This window comes from Rhinoraja longicauda, chromosome 14 (assembly GCF_053455715.1).
Source record: "Rhinoraja longicauda isolate Sanriku21f chromosome 14, sRhiLon1.1, whole genome shotgun sequence".
NCBI classification, from domain to species: domain Eukaryota; kingdom Metazoa; phylum Chordata; class Chondrichthyes; order Rajiformes; family Arhynchobatidae; genus Rhinoraja; species Rhinoraja longicauda.
Window position 1 is genome coordinate 20,017,272 of NC_135966.1, and position 18,263 is coordinate 20,035,534.

At 43.0% G+C, this 18,263-nt stretch overlaps 2 protein-coding genes across 2 annotated transcripts; one reads left to right on the forward strand and one right to left on the reverse strand.

The window, feature by feature from the left end:
- Positions 1 to 294: 294 nt before the first annotated feature.
- On the reverse strand, positions 295 to 4,191 carry higd2a (HIG1 hypoxia inducible domain family, member 2A). The gene is made up of 2 exons (XM_078411542.1): positions 3,838 to 4,191; positions 295 to 592 (listed from the first exon to the last, which is right to left on the reverse strand). Exons 1-2 carry the CDS (start codon positions 3,983 to 3,985, stop codon positions 423 to 425), a joined length of 318 nt encoding a protein of 105 aa, XP_078267668.1. The 5' UTR covers positions 3,986 to 4,191; the 3' UTR covers positions 295 to 422.
- Positions 4,192 to 4,210: 19 nt separating this feature from the next.
- On the forward strand, positions 4,211 to 17,257 carry nop16 (NOP16 nucleolar protein homolog (yeast)). The gene is made up of 5 exons (XM_078411541.1): positions 4,211 to 4,430; positions 6,145 to 6,253; positions 10,822 to 10,876; positions 12,932 to 13,038; positions 16,717 to 17,257. The coding sequence occupies exons 1-5, from the start codon at positions 4,324 to 4,326 to the stop codon at positions 16,855 to 16,857; spliced, it is 519 nt and encodes a 172-aa protein (XP_078267667.1). The 5' UTR covers positions 4,211 to 4,323; the 3' UTR covers positions 16,858 to 17,257.
- Positions 17,258 to 18,263: the final 1,006 nt, after the last annotated feature.

The window sequence follows — 18,263 nt, forward strand, 5'->3', positions numbered from 1 at the left end:
ACAATTATGAAACAATATTATTGCCTACTTGAAGAATGGCCTGGATTGTATAGAGCATGAATATAATTAAGCTGTGGGACTGGCGAACATTAGATACTGCAAGTAAGAATTTCATCATTCTATCTGGGACATATGACAATAAAACACTCTAGATTCTTGATAAATGTGAAACAGGGTTTAAACGTGGCTTGCCTGAGAACTCTTTTTTACAAACAACTTATTTTACCATATAACTTTGGAATAATAATGCAGGAAATACACTTGCATTGGAGTCATATTTTCTTCTGGAAATCATTAAACTTTCTAGTGATCATTTTTAATGATTTTATGGTGAATTACAATCATACATTTCAAATGTCAGAATACAATTTTCCAACAATTGGAATGTTCCATTTCTGGTTGATTCTGTTCAGAGTGGAAGTTCACTTTTCCTTGCGCTTCATTGCAGCAGCTACCACACCCAACAGGATAGCAAAGACAGTGAAACCTTGGGCAAAGATACGTGTTCGCATTAACAGCTGAGATTGCCGGGTCTTGCCTTGTTTAAAAGCGATCAAGCCATACGTAAGGGCACCTGCTGTACCCAGCATTCCTACAAAAGAAGAAAAATGATTTGACACAACTATAGGGGGAATGCACGCAAGGTCAAAAGGCACGGAGTCGCTCAAGCCATCTGGAGGACATGACAGCTTCCGGCATACACTAGTAACACATTCTTATCTTGAAAAAAAACCGCCAAAATGGTCAATTTTTGTGCTGTAAAAAAATGGAGAAGCTGGAGGATCCTGCGGGGGAAGAGGAACCAGGGGAAGGGCTGCCAAGCCTGCGGATGCAAGAAGCAGCTGGGAAGAAGTCTGGCCAGCCGGCGGGAGAAGGGAGGCAGGAGAGCAAAGCCGAGAAGCAGGGGACCACCGACCGGCTGGCGGGGGGAGAAGAGGAGGAGGAAAGGACGGGGTTGAGCGAGCTGGGAGAGGAGCAACGGGAAGAACCCGAGCCGAGGGGTCTGCAGGGGCAGAAACAGCGAGCGCTGGAGGTCGGCAACCTGCCTGAGGGCGAAGGGCCCAGGCCGTGCCTGATGGCCTTGGAGGAGGAACCAAATGTCGAGCCCGAAGAGGACCGGGGAGAGGCCGATCAGCAGCAGAGGCCGAGCAGCAGCGAGTGCTGGGACAGACGCTGGGAGCCGAGGTATTAGGCGGAGGAGCAGGCCACGGCTCTGTTCGGTGGCCCGAGCCACAAGGTGTTGAGCGCCGGCCAAGTGGAAACGGAGCCGGGGCGAGCAGGGAGAAGGACTGCAGGAGCGGCGAGCGGCCGAAGAGCCGCAGGAGGAGGCGCGCAAGCAGGGACTGGAGGAATGAGGAGTGCCGGAATGGGGAGAGGTGTCCGGACACTGGGAGGGAGCCGGAGACGCGCTGATGGGAGAAGACGGGGGAAGCCGAGCAGCAAAGTGCAGCTGCAACATTCAACTGCAACACCCTCTCAAATTAGGTCTGACGAATTGTTCCACAACAGAAGTCGTTCCAAACATAAAATAGAAAAACAGACTAAGCAAAGAGGAAAGCCATAGTGATTGCGTGCAGTACATAGCTTGCCCCCCAGAAGGCGTTGGGTGGCAACGTTTTGACACCATAAATCACTCCATTCTCCTCACCCGACTTGAAACCTCCTTTAACATCACCGGCACAGTCCTATCCTGGTTCAAATCTTACCTCTCTGACAGGCACCAGTTCATCTCCATTAACAACTGTAAATCCCCCACCGCTCCCCTCCCCCAAGGTGTCCCCCAAGGCTCAGTCCTTGGCCCCCTCCTCTTCATCCTCTACCTGTTCCCCCTTGGTCAATTAATCCGCCGTCATGGTCTCAACTTCCACTGCTTCGCCGATGATATCCAGCTCCTCATCTCCACCATGTCAATCTCCACCACCACACACTCTACACTGACAAACTGCATCACTGAAATAAAATCTTGGCTTCAATCAAATTTCCTCAAACTCAACTGCAACAAATCTGAAATCATCATCATTGGTCCAAAAACGCTCACCAAATCCACCCAAAACTCCATCCTCAATATTGATGGTCTCCCAGTATCCACCTCCCCTCACATCCGGAATCTTGGTATCATCTTTGATCAAACCCTCTCCTTCGACAAACACATCACAAAGACAGCCTTCTTCCACCTCAAAAACATTGCCCGTCTCCGTCCATGCCTCTCCTCCACAGCTGCAGAAACCCTCATCCACGCCTTCATCACCTCCCGTCTGGACTACTGCAACAGCCTCCTTCCTCTATGGCGCACCCTCAAAAATCATCAGTAAACTTCAATACATTCAAAACTCCGCTGCCCGTCTGCTCACCCACACCCCGATCCGTGACCATATCACCCCCGTCCTTTACAAACTCCACTGGCTCCCCATCCCCCAGAGAATCCAGTACAAAATCCTCCTCATGACCTACAAAGCCCTCCAAAACCTGGCCCCATCCTACCTGACCGACCTCCTCCACAGGCACACTCCCACCTGCACCCTCCGCTCTGCTACTGCCAATCTCCTATCCCCCCACATCCGGACCAAACTCAGATCCTGGGGGGACATGGCTTTCTCCATCGCTGCTCCCACCCTATGGAACTCACTACCTCAAACCGTCAGAGACTCCTCCACACTCACCACATTCAAAACATCACTGAAGTCTCACCTATTCAGTACTGCCTTCAACCACTGAAGGTCACCCCACCTTCTGTCTCCTTTCTCTGTTCGTTTACTTATTTATCTATTTATTCACTTCCCTATGTTCTCTAAATCCCTGTAAAGCGTCTTTGAGTATATGAAAAGCGCTATATAAATGTAATGTACTATTATTATTATAACAGTACGGGTCAGGGGTCGTGACCTCGCCTGCCATGCATTCCCCCTATTGTCAAGGAGCATTTTAGGTTTTATTTCACAGGAATTGCATAAGTGAACAGTGTCCCATTCAGTTGTAGATGACAAACTAGATCCCCGAGGAAGAAGGGGTTCGACCCGAAACGTCACCCATTCCTTCTCTCCCGAGATGCTGCCTGACCTGCTGAGTTACTCCAGCATTTTGTGAATACCTTCGATTTGTACCAGCATCTGCAGTTATCTTCTTATACTAATTCAGTCTGAAGAAGGGTCTCAACCCGAAACGTCACCCATTCCTTCTCTCCCGATATGCTGCCTGACCTGCTGAGTTACTCCAGCATTTTGTGAATAAATAACCATTCCTTCTCTCCAGTCTCGCTGTTACTGCAGCTTTTCGTGTCTATCTTTGCATCAAACCAGCATCTGCAGTTCCTTCCTACACACGCACAAAATCATGCTGGCTATCCCTAATTAGCCCATTGTCTTCCAAATGGAAGTAAATCCTACCTCGAAGAATTCTCTAACAGTTTCCCAACCAGTGATGTGAAGCTCACTCACTGGCCTATAGTTCCCTGAATTCTCTCCACTTTCCTTCTAAAACCACATTGGCCACTCTCCAGTGCTCTGGGACCTCGCCCGTGGATAGAGAGAAACAAAGATCCCCGTGAAGACCACCGCAATATCCCGTCTTGCCTCTTTCAATATCCTGGGATAGATCTCATCAGGCCCTGCCTGGGGACTTAAAGCACCTGAATGCTCTCTTAGAGCCTTGGCACCCCCACCTCCTCAATCACAAACAATCCCGAGCATATGTGTATTCTCCACACAAATCTCGCTGTCCTCCAAGTCCTTAGCATTTTGCACAACATTCCAGCATCTGCAGTTCCTGCCTGTGTCTCAAAAGGAGGAAGAAGTTATGGGGATGGGGGGACGGGGGACGACGACGACGACGAAGTCTCACCGATTGGCACGAACGGATTCTCCTTCGTTTTCCTGATTAATTTGTCCTGAAATCCTTCCTCTCTGTGCTTGGGCAGAGGGATAAAACCCTCGATGGCGGGTGGCTTCGACAGGTCGAGCGCTGAGGCCAAGGACACCGGCTTCGACATGGTCCGTCGCCTCCCGGGGAGCAGGGGGCGGGAAGCGGCGCCGAGCGGCCTTCAAATTGCCAGTCATACCTCGGGGGGGGCGGGCTCACACCATTTATATAACTACCGGGCACCACAACAAAATCATAATCGGTGCATTAGTCGCTATGCATTGTAAAAGGGTGGTGTAAATCCGATTTGTGTTGTAAATTATTCACAAGTTAACCGCGGCTCGACCCGCCCACGCCGGTTGGAGGTCGGGGGTGAGAGGCCGCGCCGGTTGCTGGGGGTGGGAGCAGCGAAGCCAAGGCCCAGTCGGTCGGACTGTCTTGTCGCTCGTCTGGGAAAACCGCTGCAAGATGCCGAAAGCAAAAGGTAAAAACAGGAAGAAGAAGTTCGACTACCAGACGAATCGGAAAAAGCTGAAGCGGAAGATGGCGAAGAAGGCTGCGCCCCGGATCGAGTGGTGAGCGTGGTTGCTGTTAGTTTGTGCGATGCAAGTCCGCGGGGGGGGGCAGGTGGGAACGGAGAGATTGCAGCTTACTCCCTCTGCTCTTTGCACCATTGCTACAACCTGTACGTCCTGGCTGTGGATTAGAACAAACTCGACATTATATTCCTGTAGAAGAGTCGAGCACGTTGTCCATGTGGATGATTAGTCTAGTTTATTGTCACGTGCACCGAGGTGCAATGAAAAAGTTTTATTGCGTGCTAACCAGTCAGCAGAAATACAATATACGATTACAATCGAGTGTACAGATACAAGGGAATAATGTTTAATGTAAAGTCCGATCAAAGATGGTCCCAGGGTCACCAATAAGGTAGATAGATGATTGTTGGAGTGCTTACTGTCGGGCAATTGCCTGAGCTGCCTGCGGGACAGTTCTTCATATTTGAATATCAGTCACCGTGTGTTTGTGAGGGGAAACTGTAATGTAAGGACAACTGTGGTGGGGACCTTGTGGTATTTGAATCCATTTTCTCCACCATAGCTGGATGACATTCCTGGGGGGTTTTCAGTTCCAACGTGGTATTTATGATCCAACCGAGTTGCTTTCTGGGGCATTTCAGAGGCAATATAAGGATCACCCACATGGCTGCTCCCTCAAATCACATATGCCTTTCCAATTAGCATGGCAAATTTTTCCACTGAAGAACATTAATGAATCCGTTTTGTTTTAATATGGTGATTCATTACTTTTGTGTAATCAATATTATGAGTAACTCAGCAAATCGGGCAACGTCCCTGGAGAACAGGAATCGATGATGTTTTGGGTCCAGACTCTTCTTCAGCCTGAAGAAGGGTCTCTACCTGAAATGTAGTCTGAAGAAGGATCTTGACCTGAAACATCACTTATCCATGTTCTGTAGGGATGCTGCCTGACCTGCTGAGTTACTTCAGCACTATGTGTCCCTTTGAGTATTAATCAGAATCTGCAGTTCTTTGCTTTTACATTGTTCCCCTTCAAGTGAGTGTAGATGCGTGGGTATGAGTCATTTAAGTGGTTTTTCCAGTGCAATTGTTGCAACTTAACTTAACATGAGGAGACCAGCTTTGGTACACATTTCAGAAAAGATGGTTGAAGAGTGGCTAGGAAGTTCAACACTTTTGTATTGCATGTGTATTGTGGAAAACTGCCATTTCTTTGCAAAATATGAATAGTTGACTGTAACAATGTATGATTAAAATTCTATTGCTATCTGCACCTCTTCTGGTACACCCAGCCTTTAGTTTATTTAACCTCTTCTATCATGCACTATCACTGTCTGCACTGTCAAGTTTCCCTTATTTTGCTCCCCCCCACCCCCCCACCGCCATATTTTGTATGTTAAGTTATTTGAAAACTTTTTTGTTTTAAGTGCTGATAAACGCTCGTTCATTTGCGCAGAGATGAATGGATCTGATTGCACCTGATGAACATGTCCAGCATTTCGTCTTTATTCCAGCACCTTTATAATTTTGATTTTCAATTTGTTCTTTAAATTTGAGAAGTGGGGTACTTTCTGTACTTAAGAATGGAGCTTGTTTTATAAAGTTAAATATTTTTGTTACAACAAGAGGTACTGTATTCTGTGGGGGTGGTCACAAATATGTTTCCAGTGTTTTACAGATGATGAGTTTAGAAGAAAGTTTAACTTAGCAATAAAGTTGAATTGAATACTAATTTTGTTTTTTAAAGTGCACAGATAAGAAAAGCGTGGAACAACAAAAAATCAGTTGCTCAAAATCTAGCTGAAATGGGTTTGGCTTCTGATCCAAACCGCACACTTCCCATTCAGAAAGTCAAGGTATGTGCTACTGGAGTTTCATATTAATATCAAAATCTTACAGATTTTCTTGTAATGCAAATAAATCAGGTCGAGATCCTCCCTCTTTCCACTTCCCCCATATCCCACCCTCTGGCATTCCATTCCTCCTCCTCTTTCTTTGTCGGACACTATTTTGTCTCCTTTTCATCTCTGGCCTTTGCAACATAATCCACCCATCTGTCCATCACCCCCCAACCCCTACCAGCTCCATCCACTATCACTGCCAGGCTTTATCCCGCTCCCACCTGTCTTTTCCAGCTTTCTCCCTTCACTCCAATCAACCTGAAGAAGGGGTCTGACCGGACAAAACATCATCTATCCATTCCCAAAACAGATGTTGTGTGACCTGTTGAGGTCCTCCAAAACTTTGCTTTCTGCTCAAAAGTCTGGCATCTTCAGTTTGTAATCTGCCACAGGCAATGATGGTCCAATTCTATACTGCTATCATTGAGTCCGTCCTCACCTTCTCCATCATGGTCTGGTTTGGCTCAGCCACCAAGCACGACATCCGGAGGCTGCAACGGATCGTTCGATCAGCTGAGAAGGTTGGGTGCAACCTTCCCCCCATTGACGAACTGTACACTGCAAGGGCCAGGAAGCGAATGGGCATGATCATCTCTGATCCCTCTCACCCTGGCCATAAAATCTTTGAAGCACTTCCCTCTGGAAGGCGACTCCGGACTGTCAATGCAGCCACAGCCAGACATAAAAACAGCTTTTTTTCCACGAGTAGTAGTTTTACTCAATAACCAAAGTCTGTAGTCTCTATTTTGCTCTGATTGATTTTTACCCACATGTTTAGACCGTAATGTTGTATCCTTATTGTTTTGATATGTTTATGCTTTATTCTTAATTGTTAACTATATGTTTGTGTTGTAATTTGTGAGTGGAGCACCAAGGCACATTCCTTGTATATGCACATATTTGGCCAATACACTTATTCATTCATTCATTCATTCATTCATTCATTCATTCATTCGTATCTACGTGTTATGTTTGCAGTTATTCCATCTACAAAGAATAATAAAATATTCAGTAGATGTTGGTGATGTGGAATGCTTGATAATATTTTTTATCTAGTGAAATTATTCCTCTTTGGTCAGTGTAGAGGATGTATGAATTGATATTTGACCTGTTGCTCTGCATCTTGTAATGTTCATGGCATGCAGTGCATTCAGAAAGTATTCAGATCCCTTCACTTTTTCCACATTTTGCTACGTTACAGCCTTATTTTAAAATGGATTAAATTCTTTTTTTTTCTCTTTAAATCTGTTTATTAGTTTTTACAATTATTTCAACAATGAACAAACAATACGCGTAAAATTCTTTTTTTTATCATCAATCTACACACAATACCCCATAATAAAAAAAACGAAAACAGGTGTTTAGAAATTTTTGCAAAGTAATTAAAAAGAAATAACTGAAATATCACATTTACATAAGTATTCAGACCCTTTGCTATGACACTCAAAATTGAGCTTAGGTTCATCCTGTTTCCATTGATTATCCTTGAGATGTTTCTACAACTTGATTGCAGTCCACCAGTGGTAAATTCGATTGATTGGACATGATTTGGAAAGGCACACACCTGCCTTTATCAAGTCCCACAGTAGACTGTGCATGTCAGAGCAAAAACCAAGCCATGAAGACAAAGGAATTGGCTGTAGACCTCCGAGACAGGATTGTGTCGAGACACAGATCTGGGGAAGAGTATAAAACTATTTCTGCAGCATTGCAGGTCCCGAAGAGCACAGTGGCCTCCATCATTCTTAAATGGAAGAACTTTGGAACCACCAAGACTCTTCGTAGAGCTGGCAGCCCGGCCAAACTGAGCATTTGGGGGAGAAGGGCCGTGGTCAGGGAGGTGACCAAAAACCCCATGGTCACTTTGACAGAGCTCCAGAGTTCCTCTGTGAAGATGGGAGAAGCTTCTAGAAGGACAACTACATCAGCAGCACTCCACCAATCAGGCCTTTATGGTTAAGTGGCCAGACGGAAGCCACTCCTCAGTAAAAGGCACATGACAGCCTGCTTGGAGTTTGCCAAAAGGCACCTAAAGGACTCTCAGACCATGAGAAACAAGATTCTCTGGTCTGATGAAACCAAGATTGAACTCTTTGACCTGAATGCCAAACGGCACTGCTCATCACTTGGCCAATACCATACCTACGGTGAAGCATGGTGGTGGCAGCATCATGCTGTGGGGATGTTTTCTAGCGGCAGGAACTGGGAGACTAGTCAGGATCGAGGGAAAGATGAACGAAGCAAAGTACAGAGAGATCCTTGACGAAAACCTGCTCCAGAGTGTTCTGGACCTCAGACTGGGTCGGAGGTTAACCTTCCAACAGGACAATGACCCTAAGCATACAGCCAAGACAACGTAGGAGTGGCTTCGTGACATGTCTGTGAATGTCCTTGAGTTGTCCAGGCAGAGCCTGGACTTGAACCCGATCGAATATCTCTGGAGGAACCTGAAAATAGCTGTGCATTGACGCTCCCCATCCAACCTGACAGAGCTTGAGAGGATCTGCAGAGAAGAATGGGAGAAATTACCCTAATACAGGTGTGCCGAGCTTGAGTCATACCCAAGACTTGAGGCTGTAATCGCTTCCAATGGTGCCTCAACAAAGTACTGTGTAAAGGGTCTGAATACTTATGTAAATGTATATTTCAGTTATTTCTTTTTAATTTGCAAACATTTCTAAACACCTGTTTTCACTTTTTTATTATGGGGTATTGTGTGTAGAGTGATGATAAAAAATTTTTTTTTAATCCATTTTAAAATAAGGCTGTAACGTAGCAAAATGTGGAAAAAGTGAAGGGTCTGAATACTTTCTGAATGCAATGTATGGTCTTCAGTAGGCAATAAGTGGGTGACATTGAGAATACAGCAGCAAAATACAGAATACAGGATCAGTTCCTGTGGATTGGAGGGCAGCTAATGTTGTCCCACTTTTTAAGAAAGGAGGGAGAGAGAAAACGGGAAATTATAGACCAGTTAGTCTGACATCAGTGGTGGGGAAGATGCTGGAGTCAATTATAAAAGACGAAATTGCGGAGCATTTGGTTAGTAGTAACAGGATTGTTCCGAGTCAGCATGGATTTACGAAGGGGAAATCATGCTTGACTAATCTTCTGGAATTGTTTGAGGATGTAACTAGGAAAATTGACAGTGGAGAGCCGGTGGATGTGGTGTACCTTGACTTTCAGAAAGCCTTTGACAAGGTTCCACATAGGAGATTAGTGGGCAAAATTAGAGCACATGGTATTGGAGGTAGGGTACTGACATGGACAGAAAATTGGTTGGCAGACAGAAAGCAAAGAGTGGGGATAAATGGGTCCCTTTCAGAATGGCAGGCAGTAACTAGTGGGGTACCGCAAGGCTCGGTGCTGGGACCGCAGCTACTTACAATATACATTAATGACTTGGATGAAGGGATTAAAAGTACCATTAGCAAATTTGCAGATGATACAAAGCTGGGTGGTAGTGTGAACTGTGAGGAAGATGCTATGAGGTTGCAGGGTGACTTGGACAGGTTGTGTGAGTAGGCGGATGCATGGCAGATGCAGTTTAATGTGGATAAGTGTGAGGTTATCCACTTTGGTGGTAAGAATAGGAAGGCAGAGTATTATCTGAATGATGTCAAGTTAGGAACGGGGGACGTACAACAAGATCTAGGTGTCCTAGTGCATCAGTCACTGAAAGGAAGCATGCAGGTACAGCAGGCAGTGAAGAAAGCCAATGGAATGTTGGCCTTCATAACAAGAGGAGTTGAGTATAGGAGCAAAGAGGTCCTTCTGCAGTTGTACAGGGCCCTAGTGAGACCGCACCTGGAGTACTGTGTGCAGTATTGGTCTCCAAATTTGAGGAAGGATATTCTTGTTATTGAGGGCGTGCAGCGTAGGTTTACTAGGTTAATTCCCGGAATGGCGGGACTATCATATGTTGAAAGACTGGAGCGACTAGCCTTGTATACACTGGAATTTAGAAGGATGAGAGGAGATCTTATTGAAACGTATAAGATTATTAAGGGGTTGGACACATTAGAGGCAGGAAACATGTTCCCAATGTTGGGGGAGTCCAGAACAAGGGGCCACAGTTTAAGAATAAGGGGTAGGCCATTTAGAACTGAGATGAGGAAAAACTTTTTCAGTCAGAGAGTTGTGAATCTGTGGAATTCTCTGCCTCAGAAGGCAGTGGAGGCCAATTCTCTGAATGCATTCAAGAGAGAGCTAGATAGAGCTCTTAAGGATAGCGGAGTCAGGGGGTATGGGGAGAAGGCAGGAACGGGGTACTGATTGAGAATGATCAGCCATGATCACATTGAATGGCGGTGCTGGCTCGAAGGGCCGAATGGCCTCCTCCTGCACCTATTGTCTATTGTCTAAAATAAGTTTCATCAAAATATATTGAAATATTTCTTTACCAAAGTGTGACGGGATAGAATTGAGGAAGAATGTGACGCAACATTTTAGTCTTGAGTCAGCATTTTGCTAAATTGGCGTTATGATAAAATTAACTTTGAATGGTTTAATTTGTTTTTCAGAAAGTGGCCTCAATAGTTGGAGAAAAAGTTGTTATTAACCCACATGTCATTAATGGTTTGTATAGTTATCATAATTTTCATGCTTGGATATTCTTAATTTCAGATATGGGTGTTTCTGTAAATACAGCACTCAGTAGTGAAACTGAAGGTCTCCAAACGTCCAGGTTATTTTCCTGTTTTTTACAGAATATTCCCATTGTTTCATATCATGTATTTTAAGTAATATAGATCATGGTGTACAGCCAAAATAATGAGATGAAACAAAAATAAATAAATCTGTTTTTACAAAGAAAAATATCAGATATGTCCCTGTTTTCTTGCCTTTTTTGTGACATTTTTCAAGCCGGATTTCATCAAATCCTTAGGCTAATTTATACCAGAAAGATTACATTAATTTTGCAATTAAATAATATATAAGCCAAATTCTGATTATGCTTATGATTTTTATTATTTGTCAGCCGATAGGATGGTTTTCTAATGCCTCAGGGTTTTGCAGCAGAACTTGAGTAGCAGAGTCCATTAGGTCATGTGTTAAATGTGTGAATTAAAAGCAGAGTAATCTTTTTTATTTATTGTTTCTTTTTTTATTGTTTACATTTTGTGTTTAAGATTTCCATTGAAATACTTAATAATGAATCTATATATATTACTAAAACACTCGTCTTGTCTGTCTGTCGCTTTGTTAGTTTGTACATACCCGAAATACAGCCAAAACGGTACACGATAGTGCAACAATTTTAGGCCCACCCTACTCACCATTCTGCTGCGGTCGCGATTGATCACGTTTTGTAACATTTTAAAAACAATTAACGTAAACTTTAATAAATGCGCTCCTCCCCCGCACCTGACCTTCCTCCTGTGGTGCAGCACGGCGGCAGAGGGTCAAACAAGATGGCCGTCGCCGCCGAGCTGCCACTGCAGGAGAGGTTTCGACCCAACGGCTCCACGGCTCAATCTGGCCGCCCCGGGCCGAGGTGAGTGGCTCCCTCGCCCGCCCTTGGCCCCGGGGGACACTACCCGGCCGGCAATGGGTCCACGGATCGTCAGTTGGGGGAGAGTTGCCGGGCCCGCAGGAGAGCTTTGCACCCAACGGGGGTTGCCGCACCTGCAGGAGAGATTTGGACCCAACGGGTCCAAGCCCGTCTAGTAGAACTTAAAATCATGAAATAAAAATCTAGTTTGCTCACCTATTTTAGCGATGTCTCATTCTATTGTTCCCCCCCTCCCCCCATATATATTATATATATATATATACATATCCATATGCATATATATGTATATATAAGAAGATAACTGCAGATGCTGGTACAAATCGAAGGTATTTATTCACAAAATGCTGGAGTAACTCAGCAGGTCAGGCAGCATCTCGGGAGAGAAGGAATGGGTGACGTTTCGGGTCAAGACCCTACTTCAGACTGAAGAAGGGTCTCGACCCGAAACGTCACCCATTCCTTCTCTCCCGAGATGCTGCCTGACCTGCTGAGTTACTCCAGCATTTTATGAATAAATACATATATATATATATACACACACATACACAACTCAAAAAACAAACAATAGAAGCGCTCTAATTGTTTTTTTTGCACTCGTTGCGATTTTTAAAAAAAAATTTAAATATTTTTTTAATGACCCTGTCGTGAATTACGGACCTCATGGTGGGTTAGGTGCCGACATTTTGTAAGGGAATTTAGAAATCAGTAAGTCCCATATGTCTTATAAATATTTTTTTTTCTCGAATTCTGGTCAATTTTGATCACAAATTAGCTCAAAAGGATCATAGGTAAGCCCATTTTTAATGCTGTGACATTTCATTCTGATTTAATAACTTTCAAATTTGGCCAACCATGTCACAGGTTGGTACCCTTATTTACGGAAACACCCATATCCCTTCAGCATCAACATTCACTTTATTTGTATCTGCCTTGCCTTTGCAAGTTGTTCAAGGTGACGTGGTTGTGATTGCAAGAATAAAATCTATGGAAATTATATTTTCGCATTGGTAAATTTAATAAATAAGTTGTTTTGTTAGTCACTTTTCATCAAGCAAGCTCATTTGACCATATGAAATATTTGTGAAGTACAATCACTTGATATTTTTTCTCCTCTACAGAGCTAGAGGCAGAGGCAAGCCTCCCAGAAGTAACAATGTCCACTCTATCCAAAGAATTCATTGACTATGTTCGACATATGGTTGAGACCTATAAGGATAATTATAAGGTATTGTACATCTGAAAAATTATTCCAACAGGCAGAGTCAATCTGACTAAATTAGTATAGTGCATTACTTTAAAAAAATTGTCTACTGTGTAGCTTTCAATTAGTTTTAAAATATAGCAATCTCATTGCAAAATTATTTCAACAACAATTACTCTGAAAATCAAATGACTTTAGCGCTTAAAACATTATTAACTGCATTCTGACTGCTTAGGTGTAATGTTAGCAATGTTTTCCATCACACATGCTTGGAACATTTTCAAATTAATTGAATTCCAGAATTATTAGAGAGAAAATTGTGTATGGAACAGCTGTCTTTTTCAAGTGGTAGTAGGTTCTGCTACATGTTAAAGATAAGATGGAAATGTGGCCTTGTCATTCTCCTTTCATTGTTGTGTAAGACGGAACTGCAGACGCTGGTTTAAACCGAAGATAGACACAAAAAGCTGGAGTAACTCAGCGGGACAGGCAGCATCTCTGGAGAGAAGGAATGGGTGACGTTAAAAGGGTCTCTACCCGAAATGTTACCCACTCCGTCTCTCCAAAGATGCTGCCTGTCCTGCTGAGTTACTCCAGCTTTTTGTGTCTATCTTCCTTTCATTGTTGCCTGCTAAAGTAAGATAACCATACTAGAAAAATGTTTGCATGTTTTTTTAGGACTGAACAGCCCTTAATTAGCCATTGATTATCATTCATGTCCATTATTCATTGAATGATTTCACTTGTAACAATCAATAACTTGAAAGTTGTGTACAAGATATCAATGACATGATGTATTAATTATTCTAAAGATGATTAATTCTACTTTTACCCCAACGATTTATTTTATGAGTTCAAATTGAAAGAACAATAAATGGTTGAGACTTCTATGATAATTAGTCCAACAGAATGATGCGTAATGTGAACTTTGCATCCTGTTAAATCCAAAATGTCATGAAACTATTGGCACTGAAACTCAAAATTTTCCTTCACTGTATTGTGGAAAATCAATGGAAGAAGGTCATTATTTAAAATTATCACTTTTGATTTTGAATTCTTGAACAAAAATAAAACGTGTCTCTGTCTCTGTCTCCCCCCCCGGCCACGATGGCTGCCCGGGGCCAAGGTGAGTGGCTCCCTCTCCCTTTTCCTGTTCCCCCACGGTCCCGGGAGACACTCCCCGGCTGCCAACAAGTCCACGGATCGTCAGTTGGGGGAGGGTTGCTGGGCCCGCAGGAGAGGCTTGCACGGAGGGTTGCCAGGCCTGCAGGAGAGTTTTTTTATCAGTTGGGGGACGGTTGCCGGACCTGCAGGAGAGGTTTATATCCAGCGGGGGTTACTGCGCCCGCAGGAGAGATTTGGACCTGTGTATGTTCCCGAAATACAGCCAAAATGGTACACAATAGCACAACAATTTTAGGGGCACCTTACTCACGATTCACCTGCGGTGTGCAGTATCTTGTTTCGTTCAAATTGTTGCGCTATCGTCTACCGTTTTGGCTGTATTTCGGACACATACCCCATAAAATAAACATCGCCATTTTGATCTAATACTTCCGTGTTCATCTTGTGTCATAACGGCAACCCACAGGTCCACGGGTCGTCTAGTAATCTTTAAAAATGTACCTGCTTTTAAATATCAGTATTTAAAATCATAAGAATAGATCGGGTAGATGCACAGAGTATCTTGCCCAGAGTAAGTGAATCGAGGACCAGAGGACATAAGTTTAAGGTGAAGGGGTAAAGATTTAATAGGAATCTGAGGGGTAACTTTTTCACACAAAGGGTGGTGAGTTTGAGTTGAGGGTGGTACTATTCCATTGTTTAAGAAAGTTAGACAGGTACATGGATATGACAGGTTTGGAGCGATATGGACTAAACACAGGCAGGTGGGACTAGTGTAGCTAGGACATGTTGGCTGGTGTGGGTAAGTTGGGCCGAAGGACCTGTTTCCACACTGAATCACTCTATGACATCCTCAAGATGTGGCCCCAACAATCCAACGATTAGATGTTCTCTGAGGAGTTCTTATGCACTGCGGTTTTAAATGACAGTCCTCTAATCTTGTAACTATTAACCTTGATTTGAGAATCTTCCACATATGGAAAATACTGAATATCTATCCTGTCATGCCTCCTTGGGAACGTGTCTAGTTCAAAAAGATTGCCACTCATTCTTCTAAATTCCAAAGAATCAACATCTGATTTATTTGACTACTTGTCATAGGGCAACCATTTCATCCAATAATATGGCCTAGTGAATCTCTTTGTAGTATATCCCTTTTTAAATAAGGGGACTAAAATTTGCACATTCCTAAACTCAAGCCTTCTTGCAATAAAGGTCAACGCGCCATTTACACTCCTCCCAACCCGTCCGAATTTGGCAGAAAGTTTCCACTTTCTTATTTCATTTCTGCCATTCAGATTTTGCCTCGCATTTTTCCGCAGTCGGTAATTGCAATTTGTCAATTCGGCAGCTAGAGGTCGCTAGGGATTCCACAAGAAATCCCCCATGCCCTGGAAGTCTCCCCGAAAATTTGGCACCTAGGTTGGGCAAGTCAGCCAATTTTGACCTCATCGGGACTTCCATGGCCAATTTGTCAATTCGTCCGCTGGAAGTCGATAGGGGTTCCACGAGAAATCCCCCCTCCCCCCGCCCTGGAAGTCTCCCTAAAAATGTGGCACCCAGGCTGGGCAAGGCAGCCAATCTCAACCTCATCGGGACTTCCATGGCCGATTGGTGGGTTGAGTTTGCAACTTGGGGCTCTGGAACTCCTGCCCAGCTGGAGCCAGCACATCTATCCCCATAGCCATCTTCCTTGGCCAGCTGGATAAACCAGCAAAGCTCTGGAACCAAGAATGCCAGAAAATCAATGGTGGAACTGTAATGAATAAATATTAAATTTAAGTGCAAGATTATATAACTATATTAATTAATTAAGATGGGGTTGAAATATAAAACACAATAGAAAAGCCAATTACCACCTTTTTGGGCTGATTATCAATTAATGTGCGAATTTACTTCAACGAGTACTTCCGTATGCATAGTCGAGTCGTATATATCAACTCTCTCTTCATAAGTCATACTTTTTAGGACCATTGTTCTTTTATTCAATACCAAGAGAATTGGGAGGTGTAAGGGTAAAGCAAAATAGAAAACAAAACAACAAATTTTTCTGTTGCAAAAAGTATCTCTGTTCAATAACCTTTCTATAAATGGCAGAATATACTCATGATAGGCCTAACATGTAGTCCAAGAACTACAGACTGTTGAAAATAATAGTCGTTTTTCACACATGAATGTAGCGCAACGCGTATGCGCATTTGGCGTGTACATCTTTTTTTGCTGAAATGTTGCATTATGCGCCATATTATGAATTTTGATGTAAAATTCTGAATTTTGGCCATCAAAATTATGAATTTGTAAAATCAAATGTTGGGAGGTCTGCATTTGCCTTCCTATCCACTTGCCCTTTTGCAATCTGCTCCCAAAAACACTTGGATCCCTCTGTACTTTGCTCATCTGCAATCGATACTGTACTCTAGCTGTTAGACATTATTGAATCTGTAGCTCACGTCACATCATTCGGCACTGGTCAATGATTGTATATTTTAACTTGAACGTACAAATGATCTGAATCACAACTTCAGTATCACTTTAAATGTAAAACCATTGAGCACTGTTTTACTTTTTTAAATTTAGGCAATGGCAAGAGATGACCTGAACTATTACCAGGACACACCACGTCAGATCAAGAAAAAAATTGAGTCGTACAAACGCTTTTATCCAAGTGAATATGCTGCTTTGAATGCTGCTTTACAGCAAAAGATGGAAATATCTTGAGTCATTTTTTCAGCTGTGCTGGTGCCCAATCAAAATGTTTTTTCCCCTGTAGCTCTTGTATGCCATTCAGATTTGCAAAGACCATTACAGCAAATGGATTATTGTTGTAAGTATTGAGGCTTTCTTTGAATATCAGTTCTAGAAATGAGGAATCCTGACTTAATCATGATGTCATAAAGTTACGAGCTGTTTATTTTTATATTTTGTACTGTAACCTGAATAAAATGTATTTTAACACCTTGGATAATTTTTACATTTGCTTCGTAACAAGGTTTGCCTCTACCATGTGTTCTATACATGTCTGCCTGATGTTTCATGATGGCAGAAAATAACAAAAATTGGAGAGGTTGGGGAGAAAATATCTTCCCATTTCCAGCTTGTCTGTCATTAAAATCTTGGGCCAATTTACAGCTGATTTTGCAAATAACCTGTTAACATCCTACATCACATCGAGAAGTCTTGTGAATTAATGTTTTCTGTCATTAGGCGCAGTTAAATCAAATATGTTAGTCTCTCCATGCTAACTATACACACTTTACGCGATTTGAATAACAATAGTAATTTAGAAATTAGAAGATTTATAGAACCACTAGAACAATGTAAATTATGCAGTTTTAAATTAGCCCAAATTGGAATAAATATAAAGTATTGAAATCACTTTGCACTTTATTAATCACATTTATGAGGAGGGGGGGGGATAAGGGGGGATGGACCAATGCAGGAGAGGTTTGGGCCCACGGGTCCACTTGGGCTAGTTTATAATAAATATTTTAATTTACTGATCCTTGACGCAGCAGAATCAATTAGTGAAATAGTTCTTATTGAAAACATATTCTGTACGTGACTGGGGCAAACAGTTCTATTCTACCCTGCACCCCTATCTCCCTGAAAATTCATACAGTACATCCACAAAAATAAATAAGTCTGGCACATTTTCCCGTAGTTTAGGTGAATCTACTTCAGTATTTCTCTTGATTTTCAGAAAGGTACATCTTGTTTACACCACTATCGCCTAAAACTAACAAGCAGAACCTGATGCTGCTCTTTAAAAAAAATCAACAGCCAAGATGTGGCGCTGTGTTAGAGTAGCTGCCTTACAGCGCCAGAGACCTGGGTTCAATCCTGACTTCGGGTGCTGTCTGTACGGAGTTTGTACGTTCTCCCTGTAACTGCATGGGTTTTCTTGAAGTGCTCCGGTTTCCTCCCACCCTCCAAAGATGTGCAGGTTTGAGGGTCAATTGGCTTTTGTAAATAGTTCCTAGTGTGTAGGATAGAACCAGTGCAGGGGTGATCGTTCATCGGTGCAAACTCGAGCTGTATCTCTAAGCTAAAATCTGAACTAACCAAAATAACTTGGCTAACGTATGAATTATAACAACGAATATTAGAATTATATTAAAAATGAA